Raw genomic sequence first — 15,640 nt, forward strand, 5'->3', positions numbered from 1 at the left:
GCTGTGCTAATCCGTGTGTGTGTGTGTGTTTGTAGTGTGTGTGTGGGCGAGCATGCACTTGGGCCCTTACAGTATGCATTTAGCAGGAGAGCCCTAACTGTGACTGCGTGTAAGACCAGATGCTTAGTGTGTATTTGGAAGGCTGCTTGTCCTGCATGTGTCAGTATAACAGGATCTGCACATGCAGGACAGCTGCTCCTGTTTCTACCAAGTTTACATTTGTGTCACTAATTTGGTGAATGTAGACATTCAGGAACATGTGCTTCTCTGTGTGAATGTAAGTATGCTGCTTACTTAAGAATGTTTTTATCCATGCTGCTTGCTTTCCTAAATCCTCTCATAGTGTGAAATAGCAGGCAGTGTCTGTGGCAGTCACACCTGACGCGCATGTACGTAATCCGATCTAAGCAGCATAGAAGCCAACAGGCCTGCTTTTCCCGAGAGCCTCCTCTGACATCTTATTTCTTCTTCTATCCTCTCCTGTCCTGTACATCTAATTCATGGTGTGAACCATCTCTATTTTTGCCTCTTACCAGTGAGCAAGCTGAGAATGCACAAGGTCAACCAGAGCCTCCAGTTTGTCGAAGACAGCCGTGTGCGCCTCAACTGCTCCATTGCGTCCCAGACAAGTGCCGAGTCCCAGCACGCCGTTCTGTGGTATGCACGGAAGGGTGCTGCAACTGAGCCTGACGAGCTGCTGTTGAAGATCGAGCGCACCGGGGCGTTTGAGTATGGTGCGTACGCTGAGGAGGAGCGCCTACGCAGCCGTGTACAGTGTGAACGCCTCTCGCCAAGCCTCTATGGCCTCACACTGCACCGCGCCGAGATCAGCGACTCCGGAACCTACTACTGCCTAGTGGAGGAATGGCTCACTGATCCCGACGGAGTGTGGTATCGCCTGGCCCGTGACTCCTCTGGCTTTACACATGTAGTGATCAAGCAGCCAGGTAAGACTGAGGGAGACACAATGACAGTTAAAAATTGTTTTATTAGGCTGCTGAATAGAGACTTTCCACATTGGCATCCATCCACATATAGAGACAGACATGAGGTGGCCACACACAACTGCTCATTAAAAAACAGGGAAATATTTTCCACATATAATGAAAGGGTGGTTTTCCTGTTGGCGTCCATCCAACCATTAACCCAGCACTTAAGGCAATCTTAGGTTGGTGTTTGTCATCCATAATCCCCTGTAGGTCTGTGTTTCATACCCTTGGGTTTCTATAGACATCTGCTTCCCCTGGCACAGAGCGGATTAGAGAGAGTGTGGCCTGACATCATCTTTCCCCAGAGGCTGGTGTGGCGATCAGATACACACACACACACACACAGGCTGAATCATTACTATTCTTATAACAGACAGAGGAGACCCCTTAAAGGCATTTATGCATCAGCTGTTGCAGGGAAACGTCCCATTTGAGCCTCACACATTCACCTACTGTAGTTTATCGAGTAGACAATGCAGAGCAGACTTCCTATAATGAGTAGGCAGTAAGTAGCACTAACCAGCACACACTGCTCCAGTACAAACCCTGAATGAACATGAGGATCCATACTACAAGCAGTCATGTGTATTATCTCAACCCCAGTCTTCAAAATTCTGAACCCTGCAGTAAAGAGACACCTGCACAGGGACAACAGCACCATTGGGCTCATCCCTGCCACCCTGCTTTCAGGGGTACAACACCATTGGGCTCATCCCTGCCACCCTGCTTTCAGGGGTACACTCTTTTACCATCCATCTACTGCATCCAGTGTCACCTTAATATATATATGGACATGTGCTAGCCTAGTGGGTAAGGTATGGAACTATGTGTATATACATAAGTATTTATGTATTTAACTACATACACATGATCTAAGTAAAATATATTTGCTTTCACCAGTGATATAACGCATGCTAGAGCATGTTTCATAAAAATCTATAATGAAATTTGTTTATTTGCCAATTATTTTTATTATGAAATATAACCTAGTTTGTTGATTAGTTATAGTTTTCATTTGTCATATAAAACATCAGTAGAGCTGCATGCTAATGTTCTATCATCTGGTTTATCTTAGTTCTTTACAGTATACAGTTCTTTTTTTAATGGAAAGGAAATAATGTTTTACTTGGTTTCTTAAACTGGTTGTATATGATGATATTGCACGGGAGCTACAGTAACAGTTAGTCTATGCTATGTTTGCATGAATGCGTCTACATGTGAGAGGTTGCTCAATTGACCAGCTGACTCTCGTCTCGCTGGTGCTCTTCCTCACAAATTAACAAGTCACGCGGTCGGAAACCCTCATTTCACCTGGGACATAATTTGATATCCTGCAACACAAATGTGTTTAGGAGGATTGTATCAGCTTGCACAGCGTAACCTCCATTTCAGCACAGTGCCTCAGGAAACACCTCTGCTCACTGAAGAATTCGGTTATTATCGAGCAACACATCATGGAGCTCACATTTCCTAATATACATCTAAATATGTGCTGAAATTGTCTAACCTAATTTCCCCTGGGATAAAGGGAAGGTCTCGTTAATCTGCATGGGTGCATGGCATGCTAGAAAAGTTTCTAGAATGGTCTTTAAAAGCAGAGAGATAATAAGGGCAGCTGATCCTCTATCTTCTGACTTAATCCCACATTTTTCTGCTTTATCATTAGGAGATATGAGCAGAATGTAAGCTCAGAGAGAAAGAATATTGGTGTTATTTTTAGTCTTATCACAGCTTTGAGGGAAACCTGAGTGTTAATGCATTGACTAATCAGGTGCCGATGTACTACAGGCAATTTTGACAGCTTTATGTGTGAAGTGTTGTTAGTGTTAACACGTTTTTAATCAGTTATCAGTAATCGAATCAGTACTCCTCACAGTATCTCGGAGTCATCTAAAAACATCACATGGTTCAAAATTTTCAAAATAAACTAGTATTATTTTTTCTGTAAATATGTGAGTGCTGCCTATTATTCTCAATACTTTTATATGTGAAGCCTGAAATTATTTCCCCGCTCTCTGTCTTTTCACAATAGTCGCCAAACTGCAGGTGGAAGAGACTGAGTCGAACATCTCGGTGTCTGAATATGGATCAGTTCGTTTGGGCTGCAGCATACCCTCTCAGTCCTCCAAAGACTCACGCTTCTCTGTGTCATGGTACGTGTCCCGTTCGGAGAGTGAAGGTGAACGGGAGTGCGTGTTCTCTATCGGCCATGACGCTGTGTTCGGCAATGGGAACTGCAGTCCTATGGAGGAGCCAGGCCACAACTCCCGACTGCAGTTTGAGCGCACTACCTCAGACCTCTACAGCCTGACCATTCAAAGAGCACGTTCAGGAGATGCAGGAAAATATTACTGTCATGTAGAGGAGTGGCTCCTGAACCCACGCAACGCCTGGTATCGCCTCACTACAAACAACTCCGGAGCTACCGTCGTTAATATTCTTGAGAAAGGTACGCTTAATCTGCTTTTCTGTCTCATGACTAATAAATATTGTTGTTGTCCCAGAGTCAAATCAAATTTGTATAAGCCTTCAAGTGACTCTCTTCGGAAATAGCCATTTTTCTATGTAATGAATAATGCCTTTGTTGAAACTCATCTCAGAAACTTCTCTCTTTCTTTCCACAGTCTCCACCCTGCAGTCAGTGGTGTGCTCCAACAACTCGCTTTTCTATTTCGTATTCTTCTACCCCTTCCCCATCTTTGGTATCTTGCTCATCGCTGTTCTGCTGGTGCGCTACAAGAGCCGGAGTTCCAGCAAGAATCAGGAAGGCAAGAACGGTGCGCCGTTGCTCTGGATCAAAGAACCTCACCTGAGTTACTCCCCCACCTGCCTGGATCCCCCTGCTCTCAGCCTCCACCCAGGCTCTGTGGAGTAAAAGGGGCAAAAAGAATGCCCTTCATTACACATCCTCTGTCACACTCTCTTTCTCTGTTTTTTTGCTATCTCTCCTGTTCCTCAGGAGCACTATGGGCTCCTGACTCAGCCGTTTTAACCCCTCCATATGGCTGTCTGAACACCTACTCAGTTGACATGGTCATGGCTGCAGTGGCTGCCAGAGGAAAAGCCTAGACGTTTCGGTTCGATTGTTTCTTTGAAGGATTTTCTTTGTATCGTTCTCACGCTTCACTATCTGGACTTATCATAATCTTATGATAAAGGATGAAGAACGTATTCTGTAAAGGATTACATGTGATTTTATTCTTTCTTGTGAATGTGTGGTATGACCACTTTTTTTTTCCTTTTCAAAATGATGAAGGCTGGTGCTCACCTCTTCAAAAGCGTTATTTGTTTTTGTTTACCTGGTTCTAATTTCAGCAGACTGGCTACTCACAGCACTAGCCCATGAACATTTATCAGGCACATATAGTGCACATCCAGAAACGTGTGACTCCACCAGGTGATAAAATCTTGGAACAGAAGGCAGTGATCTTACATTCTTGACTAGGAGGGAGCCACAGAACTGATCTCAGACCTGTCTCTGTTTGAACTTATAACAGACGGTCAGAGAGATGCATCACCTCCTCCTGAGTCTAGAAACACTGCATTTTGTAACAGACTCCTCCTCACTGCCAAAGACCCACTAACACTTGGCTGATTCTCAGTGCTGAAGATTGACAATGTCCATGTGCACAAACTATGAACCAGTGTCCATTACTCTCATTCCACTACAGGACAACATCAGAAAGAAGGACGCTACACAGTGAGATTGTCGAATTCCTGCTCTGACCTGTCGTTCCATCACTAGAGTTCTGGAGTGGTATGCGTTTGCTTTGTTTAACATGTTTTTTATTATTATTATTATTATTATTTTCTCTGTGAACGACAGTAAAACAGGGAATTTCTAGTTATTTCTTTAAGATGACTCCAGACTGCTGGCCTCTAAGGTGTCTAAGCGATGTGCTCATGTGTGCTGTAAGAAACATCGCAACGCTTCACCTCTTACTGTGAATACTTCACCCATCACCCATAAACGTGTAGTGCTAAGCTGAGCAGAGACCGGGATAAGATTCTGATGGAGTCCAGGTAAGTCTGTGGGTCTTGAACGTAGTGAGACGGTTCCTCTCCATGCCTCCTCAGTTTTACACTACCTATTGTAAACAAGAGACTGAGACCTGAGAGAGCCTGTTAAGACATTTCTAATACATGGGACAATCCTAGTGCCAAGACCTTGTCATTGATTTATCTGTGCCCTGTAGGAACGTCCTCTAGGCTTAGAGTTACTATGTAAATGTGGCTTCCTAGCTCATGCTAGAGATTTATGGAATATTTATGTTCAAAGAGCTGTTCTTTCCACAGTGACTTTGATTCTACATTAAATATGTATCAACAGCAAGATATAGAAAATGACTATAAAACTCCAAGATATAAAAATCACTCCTCCATTCTCCATCTCCTTGAAGGGGTAGGATTTGTTTCATTTCCTTTATAACCGCATACAGCTTTTAATTATTCTTGAATCGATTTCCCTAAATAACTCTTTAAAGGGACACTGCATCAAACAGATTATTCTGTTGTGTTGGAAGTGGTGGTGATATTCTTAAGTACAGAGAGAACATAAATACACCTCCCGTGGTCATGCTGCTTTGCTTATTAGGGTGCATAAGGCAACAACGAATTATACATTTTCTTGCCAATGCAGTGAAATTAATTATACATCACCACACTGAACCTCTGGTAGGTCAAGGTTTGTTTAAACCCATTTTGGAAGCAAATTGACAATAATCTAATGCTGAAAGCCTGTGGGAGGTGTATTTTCTGCTCTTTATGCCCTTGGAGTTCACATTAAAAATGTATTACCTTTATCATTTTTTTTAATATACAGCAAATGAGTCTACATGCGCAGGCAAAATGTGCCTTTTATCTTTTAAGGTATTTTATTCAACCTGAAATAATATTTGCTACTATCCCAGATGTGTAGCTAAAGAAATGACACAAATTGACAGTTCAGTTTCCACAAAAATGTCTACTATTCCATGTGACCATCACTAATCATACTTATTTTTATTTGCAAATTGTGACTGAGGTTGTGGTGTAACGCATAGTTTCCTAAAAAAAGGACAAAAAATGCTAGCACTGAGCGGTCTCCTTTAGTTAGCCCTGGTCCTTATGCTAGCATGCTAACAATGTGTTGTTAGCTAGCTGTTACCCAGAAGACCTAGTTACAGCAGACTTCTAGAACCATGATTGTGTTTTTCGTTCAATTGACTTCGCAATTACGGCTTCAAAAATCTTTTTATACACTGTATTGTTGGTATCAATGGAATACACTAAATTATCCTGACGCTTGAGTCATCTGGAAATGACTAAGTTAATGAAACCAACTTGTTGTTGTAGATTTCACCAAGGACATGACCACCCTCCTCAATACAGCGGAATGTTTATAACAGTAAAAAAAAACCTGCTGTAGCTGTCATCTGGATATGAACAATACAGTACAATTTGTAAAAACATGTTGGTAACAGCCTTTAAAAAAAAAAGGGTTTAAAAAAATATATTTTACCTCAGTTGTGTTTGTTCCCTGTAATAGTCTGGAGCAGCTCCTAGTTGCTACACTGCCAGGATTTTGACAATGAAGTGCATTGTCAGTGTATTACGGACTAAAACGGTATCGCTTTAACAAAGACACCTATTTTTAAGACTGATAATGATGTATGGATTACACTTTAGCAGGTACTCTGAGTTCTAGTGTGTATTGAACCTTTATTTGTTGAGTTTTTTTTTCTTTTTTAATCCTTCATGTGTTTTTAGTAAGGTCTAAAGTCCCTGTCCATCTGAGCATGTGTTATCTATTGAGAGCGCAAAAGTAAGTTCAGTTCCCTCTCGAGACACAGGAGAACCTCTTTCAGTAAAAAAGCAACGCTCCATCGGATTTCACATCTCTGGCCATGTGGTCACTGAAACCATCTGAATCTGAACTATCTTCACTGTAAATGCACACAAAAAGGCAGACTTACAATACCGATCCACTTGAAGTTTGTGGTTTTGTTTTTATTAACTGAAATGTACTGTAAAACATTTAGTTTAGACTGTGTAAACTTAAGCAGTTTGCATAGATTGCCTTTCACGTGGACTTTCGGTCAAAATAGCCAGTGTGTGCCGTGGCGGAGGGTATAATGGGAGGTGCTTTGTGAGTGGAACAGACTGTGTGGGCTGTGATCGATCATCCACACAAAGCTGTCAGCTTGTTTTATTTCTCTTTTAAATCGTGTCAAAGTGTATAGTGCATGATGGAGGAGGAGTCATTTTGATGTTTTGAACTCTTGAGCATCGTATTTTGTGACATCACGCCAGTCTGTTGCCACCCTCTCCATCTCCTGTGTTATAAATTGGCGCTTGGAGGCCTGGAGGCTTTTCTACCCTATGGGAGCTCATTTCTCTTCAGTAACCTGAGGGAAACTTGACTGTAATAATTGATCTTTTATTTCCCAGTCTTTAAAATAATTCCCTGTTTACTTCATGCTTTGCAGGCCAGGTATGATACATACACATGCAGTTTCTGCAGACTACATTTATTCACGTTAATTTGCAGTATGACGATATCGCCCATGTGGATGCGTAATGGCCCTAGTCTGCTCTCGGTACAGGAGATGGAGGACGTGGCACCACTGTGCATTGTTGCAGTGCTGCTGACCATTTGCGCTATAGAGATTTCCTCTAAACTAGTGTTTTTGTAGTTCAGCGTAACTAGCAGACCCATAACACCCTCGCAATGTTGTAGATGTGTTCTGAGGGCTGCATGTCATGGCTGTGTACTGACTCCAGATTAGCTGTGGAATTTGAAAATTAATACATTGTGGTGATGTGTTCAATTCAGCCAGTGATGCTTTTTCAAGTGCTGTGTTTTTATTATTATTATTATTATTATTATTATTATTATTATTATTATTATTATTTTGTAATTATACAAATAGTGCACTGATGTTAAAAAAAGAAACTCATAGCCTTTTTATGCTTTGTGTTTTGTTGTAATATGTTTTCTTTTGGTAGTTTGTTTGTTTATATATATATATATATATATATATATATATATATATATATATATATATATATATATATTATTGAACTGTAGCAGTCGCTATCACGAAAAGGCACTATTCTGTCGGTTTACTGCAATAAAAGCATTCAGTGCACAGTGTTTTGAAATGTGTTTATGTAGCTTTGTTTTTAAAAAAATGTCTTGTTCTCTCTTTGATTTTTGCGAGCTGATACAGCTGAAGAGACAAAACACACATGGAAAGCTCAATAAATCACACTGTATTTGTGTGTACACCTTTGGGAGCACGACACACACATCATTTTAGTCTATAATGTATAATGATCCATGCAGCACCTTTATCTCAATGTGTCCTCTACGCACCCATGTGCCCTGAAGAAAGCAGGAATAATGTGTCAGGTGGAAGCTGATTAAAGGTTAGAATAAGGTGCGACACACTCATTTGGATCTGACTGATGTGCTGGGGTCCAGGTGGAGAAGAGGAATATTGAGCCCAGACGAGTGAAACAGACGAGTGGCTTTATCCTGCCTGCTCTGTGCTCCCGATGGCCTGCAAGACTGAACACTGAATGTTTTACAAAGAAGACGTCTTGTGATGTGAACCTTAAAGTTGACATTGTGACAATCTTGTATATCTACAGTGGCAGTTCAATGGTTTTGAACAACTAATATATATATATATATATATATAAATATATGACTTTGTTTTAAAAAATCATAAATGTCAAACTCTAGAAAAGGAACAGGTATAACAGAATCATGAAATGTTAATTACTGTGTTTTTATTGGCTTGAGAGAGCTAACTGAATTGATTACTTTTGTTTCAGAAGTTTTTTTTGTCTCACACCAAAAATGTTTATTTTACTGTAAATTCTAGAACAGATCGTCCTAGACTAGACACTAGACTACATCCCGTACTAGAGTTCCGTCTGGATCTGAGAGAAATAAGTTCCACGTTTCGTTCTGATTCTGTATCCTTTTGTTTGTTATGTGGTAATAATTGTGAGAAGTCAAGAATAAATCATGTCAGGGCGTGCTGTTCAATAAAAATATTGATAGTCAACCACAACAGCGTAATTAAAACAACTGATTTTTTAGAATATCATGTCCTGAATTCTTTTTTCTTTTCTTCCACCACAGCAATTTGACAATGCTACCAATTTTTTATTGAGTAAAGAATGCTATAGTTTTTTTATGCATTTTTTGGTAGAAAACCAACAATCTTCTTTCAGTCTCTTTAGTTCACCAGACAAAAACTGAAAACACAGCTGTGCCTCTGCTACAAATTACTGACACTGGAGACTATTATTCGATTCATTTTTATTTGTATAGCATTTTTAACAATTGACATTGTCTTAAAGCAGCTTTACAGAAGCACAAAATGAAATAAAAAGTGTAAAGTTTGAAATTAAATTAATATTTATTTCTAACGTGAATCTCTAACGATCAAGCCTGAGGTGACGGTGGTGAGGAAAATCTCCTTGAAATGATATGAGGAAGAAATCTTGAGAAGAACCAGACTCAGAAGGGAATCCATCCTCATTTGGTTGATAATGAACAGTAAATCATATAAATATAAATAATGTCCTTTCTATAACGGTTTATAGTCAAGTAAAATTCAGGAATAATGATAAATAAACGTGTCCTACCAGTCAGCAATTACACATCTTTTTATGCAATGTTGTGGAGTGTCTGCTTTCCAAGATCCTGTGTAAGTTGTTTCTACAGAAGAAATTAATCAACCCCTTTTGACCAATCAGAATTGAGATAAAACTCCAGGTTTGCATGTGCAGTAGGTATGTATGGGTGTACTATTGTGTAGTCTATAAACACATGCGCATGTCATTGGATACATGAACGAGTTGTTAAAATTGACTTGTATTAATAATTAAAACCTGTGTTTGTGTAAGTGTGTGTGTGTGTGAGAGAGAGAGAGTGCCCACTTTGCTCCAGCTGTCAGAGACAATAGATGAGGCTGTCTACTGTAGTTGTCCCTTCTGCTAACTGAGCAGTGCATGACCACCAGGGGCCACGAGCAAATCACAACTCATCCTGACATGTCCTGCCAAAACTTCATTCTGCTCATGAAAATTTACATTTCCCTCCCTGATATATGTGTGGTTGTGTTTTCATTTCACAGCCTGGTGGGGAATTATTACCCATCTTATCTGTGCTTTAGTTTGTGTTGCATGTTAGCATTGTGGAAAGTACTGGAGTGCTTGTTGAGCAGTCACTGCTGCTGTAGGTTGCTCTGAGCCAGTGATGATGTACAAAAAAAGAGTTAGTATTATATGAAATTCTGAAATATCACAACATGTTTTGATGACCTCTGCCTGTAGAGCATGAGTTGCCCAAACACACCATTTATTTGTTTGTTTTTTATGAGCAGGGAAATGACTAAACTGTGCTGGATGCTGGCCCTCCAGTATTGGTATTGTGCATCCTTTCTGTATACTGCATTTTTTAGATTATTTTTAATATCTCCTAATCATAATATAGAGCACCAGAGGTCAGCAATAAAATGAGAATAAACCATATCTGCTAAATTTTTAAAGCTAGTGTCCTGTTATAGATACATACTGTTTCCATGCTCAGGCTATATTTACTAGAGACTATACACTCTGTAGGTAGTCCAGGAGTGCTGACAAACTAGGGCAGTTGTAAAGTTCTTAAGTTTGCACAGCTCTGCAATTTTTTACATATTTGGCCACACTTTTTTGCAAAAATGCTCCAAATCCGTCAGATTGCGAGAGCATCTCACGTGCACAACCTACTTCAGATCACCCAACAGATTTTCAGTCTCAGGTCTTCAGATTCAGGTCTTGGCTCTGTCTGGGCCATTTCAAATCTTCTTCTTGTGAAGCCATTCTTTGGTTGATTTAGATGTGTGCTTTGGGTCATTGTCATCCTAAAAAAATAAGTTCATCTTCATCTTTCTAGCAGAAGCCTGAAGGTTTATGTGCCAACATTGACTGGTATTTGGAACTGTTCGTAATTCACTCCACATTGACTAAGGTCCCACTTGCAGCTGAAGAAAAACAGCCCAAAGTATGATGCTGCCACCACCATGCTTCACAATGGGTATAGTGTTCTTATGTTCATGTGCATTGTTGTTTTTGTGCCAAACATTCCATTTGGAATTATAGCCAAAAGGTTCAACCTTGGTTTCATCAGACCATAACACATTTTACCACATGCTTTTGGGAGACTGCAAATGTGTTTTTGATAAATTTAGCCAGGCTTGGATGGTTTTCTTCATAAGAAGAGGTTTCTGTCTTGCCACCCTACCCCATAGCCCAGACATATGAAGAATATGGGTTGTCACATGTACTACACAACTTGCACTTGCCAGAAATTCCTGCGGCTCCTGACCAGTATTCTTCTCATCTTTACATCAATTTTCGAAAGACGTCTAGTTCTTGTTAATGTCACGGTTGTGCCATATTTTTTCCACTTAATAATGACTGTCTTCGCTGTGTTCCATGGTATATCTAATGCCTTGGAAATTCTTTTGTAAACTTCTCCTGACTGATACCTTTTAACAGTGAGATCCTTCTGATGTTTTGGAAGCTTTCTGCGGACGATGGTTTTTGCTGTAAGATACGACTAAGAAAATATCAGGAAAAGCTTACTAGAACAGCTGGACTTTATTTGGGGTTAATCAGAGGCACTTTAAATGATAGCACCCTAAATGATGGCACACTTCTATTTAACATGAGTTTGAATTTGATTGCTTAATTCTGAACACAGCCACATCTCCAGTTAGGCTGCACAACTTATATGTGAACCTTGCCTTTGCAATTAATGATCTGCACTAAATTTCCTTTATTTCCAACAGGTCTGGATTAATACAGCCATGGAAAAAAATGGGTGTGGAAGTGCTGCATGACCTCATGCAGAATGCTACCAAAATTAGATAATGTGCAGTGAAGCAAACATGTCATTTTCAGCCCAGAGGTTTAGAAGAAGCTTGCATTAGTGAACAATGATGTGCACTTTTTCATTTCTTGAGTATTTCTTTTAATAATTGTCATTCTCAGTTGACACATCACAAATGACGAATGTTACATTCTCAGTTACATTTCCACTCTAACCACCAAACCACCACCACTGTCTTTGTTCCTCGATTATATCAGACCTGTAGTTTATGCTTTTACTCACTCTACAATGGTGTATTGTTATGTGTAAACCAACATTCATCTTCAGTAACCAATTTCATTTTTATTCAATTTTCAGGGTCTTTCTGGATACAGGGTCTATTCTAGAATCACTGGGCACAAGTTAGAAATACACTTTGACTGGGATGTGGACCATCACAGGACACCAGGCACACACACATTCACACACTTTGGGGGAATTTAGTGTCTCCAGTCTACCTGCTGGTATGTTTTTAATAAGTGGGATGAAACCAGAGAACCCAGAAATAAACCTACATTTATGCAGGGAGAACTTGGGAGACCGTAAACTAAGCTCAGGATGGGACTGGGGACCCTGTGAAGCAACGCTACCCACTGAGCCACTCAAGAAATTCGTTAGTAAAAAAAACTAATCCCTACACAGATTGTCTATGAAGCTTATCAGTGGTAGCTCAATGGTTAGCGTCTTACTGACTGTATCGTCTCTCAAACACCTGTCTCTTAAGCATGGCAGTGTGGAGTGTTGCCAAATACATCTGCACTGGCACAGGTACACTTAAGTGAAGTTGATCCTCTAAGCACCTGCTGAAAAGTCTGCAGTAAAATGAATTAGCTCTCTGCTATACTCTCCTACAATGGCACAATTTTGTGCCTTTAGCTCAGACACATGGAACCTCAGTGTGAAAATAAATGCAGTCATAACACTAGCTTAATTAGAAGTGCATTTCTTCTGTGAACGAATGCATTTCTTTTGAATGAAAATGTAAATGGGACAATGCTTTTTTAATGGAGATGATCTAAATTGTAGCTGACAGTTGATTTTACCAGGTGATTTTACTCTCATACAGAAAATCATGGTGTCATAAACCTCCATTCACATTAAAGAAGCCAGCTAGATTGAGGCTAGATTCCACATTCAGTGATTGCATCTTGTCATTTTTAATTGCAAAGAAATGGTTTTTGTTGTAGCACTCTCACTCACTCACTCACTTTCTACCGCTTATCCGAACTACCTCGGGTCATGGGGAGCCTGTGCCTATCTCAGGCATCATGGGGCATCAAGGCAGGATACACCCTGGACGGAGTGCCAACCCATCACAGGGCACACACACACACTCATTCACTCACGCAATCACACACTACAGACAATTTTCCAGAGATGCCAATCAACCTACCATGCATGTCTTTGGACCAGGGAGGAAACCGGAGTACCCGGAGGAAACCCCCGAGGCACGGGGAGAACATGCAAATTCCACACACACAAGGCGGATGCGGGAATCGAACCCCCAACCCTGGAGGTGTGAGGCAAACGTGCTAACCACTAAGCCACCTTTGTTGTAGCAGTGTATTTTAAATATAAGCTCAGACTCCATGCACATCTCCCCTGATGTGTCAAAATGGATCCGGTTCATGGTTCAGTGCTGTTTTGCTCAAGTGTAAAACAAGGCTGAAATTCAGAAGCCTCTTCTTGACGGCCGGTCGGCTCATCTAGACCCACAACATTCGTTTTTTTCCCCCTGTCTATTTGTCAATATGTTTTGTCTGTTTCTTTGATGTTGTGGCTACTCTCAGCCCTTTCCATTTTCCTGTTCTGCCATCTCTTTTAAGTTTCTCTGACTGAATCATTCCTCAGTTTTATCAGTCACGGCTCTAGTCTGTGCTTTCTCACAGCAACAATGTAGTGTATTATCCTCAATCAGTCTAAATCGTTGGGAATGTTCAATACTGAGAGTACGTTCAAGCCTGTTAAATGCAATGTTTCTGCAATGGAATCAATATTTGACACAGTACACAATCTTGAGGGTTGAAAAGACACATAAGTAAACGTAAACCCTTCCTGCGCTGGCCATGAGGTGACCTTTCCAACTGTTTTCCTTTATCAGATTTGAGGAAGGAAGAAAAGATTGTGCCGTGACCTTTTATCACCTCACTGTTCTGGCTCCAGTGAAAGAGTATGGTGCAGTATAAGCTGAAGTTAATAGAAGAATAAATCCTAGCTAGCTAAAAAAAGCTATTGCTGTCGATTATTTTTTGCTAAATATGCCTTATTGAGAAACAGGGTGTAGTGTGAATTACACAATTAAAATGTAAAATCTGAATAAATACATAATGAATCATGTACGTGATCATTAGAAGTCAGTGTGTTCCTGCATTGGAGTACTGATAAGCCTCAGGTCCTATTAATGTTTATGTGATGGGAACGCTTACTGTCTTAGTTGAAGCAAAAGCCTGCAAACTCTTTCCGTCTGTCACAACCCCGGAGGTTGTACCTGAGCGATATTGATGTGTGACCAAAATGGATAACTAAACAAGAATTTGTTTATCTAGATGGATTGAAATTTTATTTGACCAAAGTATCCTGCACCTAATTATATCCAATGAGGATCTTTGAGCCAGTGAGCAGTGTTCAGCGGTGTTAACTCCACTCTATAGGGCTCCTAACAGCAGCTGTGGCCTGTATTCTTCCCACCAGTTTGTGTACCGTGTGTTATTCCGTATTCTCCTTGAGAGTCATGTGTGTGTTCGAGGCAGGTGTGAGTTTCTACGCTATGGTTTCTCCTGTGTTTCATCACCTCTTCCTTGCCTCTGTCCTTATGCTCTCAGCTTTATTCCACCATTTCACTAGAAGGTAAAGGGTTTGTTTATTTTAAATGGAACATTTTCTGTGATTTATGGACTTTAATATCTTAAGTAAGATGTATATGTGTATTAACCCTATACATAGCTCACTCATTGTTTCTTGATAAAAAGTGTACCTTGGTGTAAGCAGCACCAGCTGAAAAACAGACACGGCTGTTCGAACTGGTAAGAGTTGGTAGAAAGGTGTTTCTGAAATAGTAATGCTATTATATGCATTCAGCAATTAAGGTACCAAAGTGTACTTGACCTTATTGATGAGGTGGTACTTTCAAGAGCGCATCATTTGTATCTTTAGTATGCATCTTTCACCAGAAAAAAAAACAAAGTATTCAAAGCAGTTTTGCAGGAATTTAAAAATTTTGAATAGAAATTTACATTTTTTTTTACTTAGTATAGTATTTATTTAATAATTATATTTATGCCTAATGAGCAAGCCTGAGGCAATGGTGGTAAGGAAAAACGTCTTGAGATGATATGAGGAAGAAACCTTAAGAGGAAGCAGACTCAAAAAGGAGCCAGTCCTCAACTGGGTGACACCGGATTGTGTAATTATAAATAACATCCTTTCTACAACTTTTCTATTCATTATACATTTAACATTAATTCCCTCCTTCCAAAGCCATCAAGTGTTCAATGATTGAGACCAGGGCACAAAACCTACTAATGCAACAGCAGTTCAAACCCAGCGCCATTGTCTCCAAGTGGTTCTATTCACTATTTAATGGTACACCACATGCACCTTCCCAAAGGATGTAACCTGATGCCAGATGTACCCTCTAGCAACAAGGAAATGTACTGTTTGCTGCTTTTATTTCCAAATGGTCCACATCAGTTAACACAACAGTTAAACCGGTTAAATCAGTTAAATCAGGTTCTTTAGT

The 15,640-nt window shown here is 40.2% G+C and overlaps 1 protein-coding gene across 2 annotated transcripts in view; it reads left to right on the plus strand.

The window, feature by feature from the left end:
- Window positions 1–5,346, plus strand: part of igsf3 (immunoglobulin superfamily, member 3) — a 126,881-nt gene extending 121,535 nt beyond the window's left edge. For both annotated transcript variants that reach the window (XM_060876151.1, XM_060876152.1), the window contains exons 7-9: window positions 537–947; window positions 3,022–3,438; window positions 3,614–5,346. In XM_060876151.1, the coding sequence (XP_060732134.1) occupies window positions 537–947; window positions 3,022–3,438; window positions 3,614–3,864 (1,079 nt within the window). In that variant the 3' untranslated portion in view covers window positions 3,865–5,346. The remainder of the gene's footprint in view (window positions 1–536; window positions 948–3,021; window positions 3,439–3,613) is intronic.
- The last annotated feature ends 10,294 nt before the right edge of the window (window positions 5,347–15,640 follow it).

This window comes from Tachysurus vachellii, chromosome 8, assembly GCF_030014155.1.
Source record: "Tachysurus vachellii isolate PV-2020 chromosome 8, HZAU_Pvac_v1, whole genome shotgun sequence".
In the NCBI taxonomy this organism is placed as follows: domain Eukaryota; kingdom Metazoa; phylum Chordata; class Actinopteri; order Siluriformes; family Bagridae; genus Tachysurus; species Tachysurus vachellii.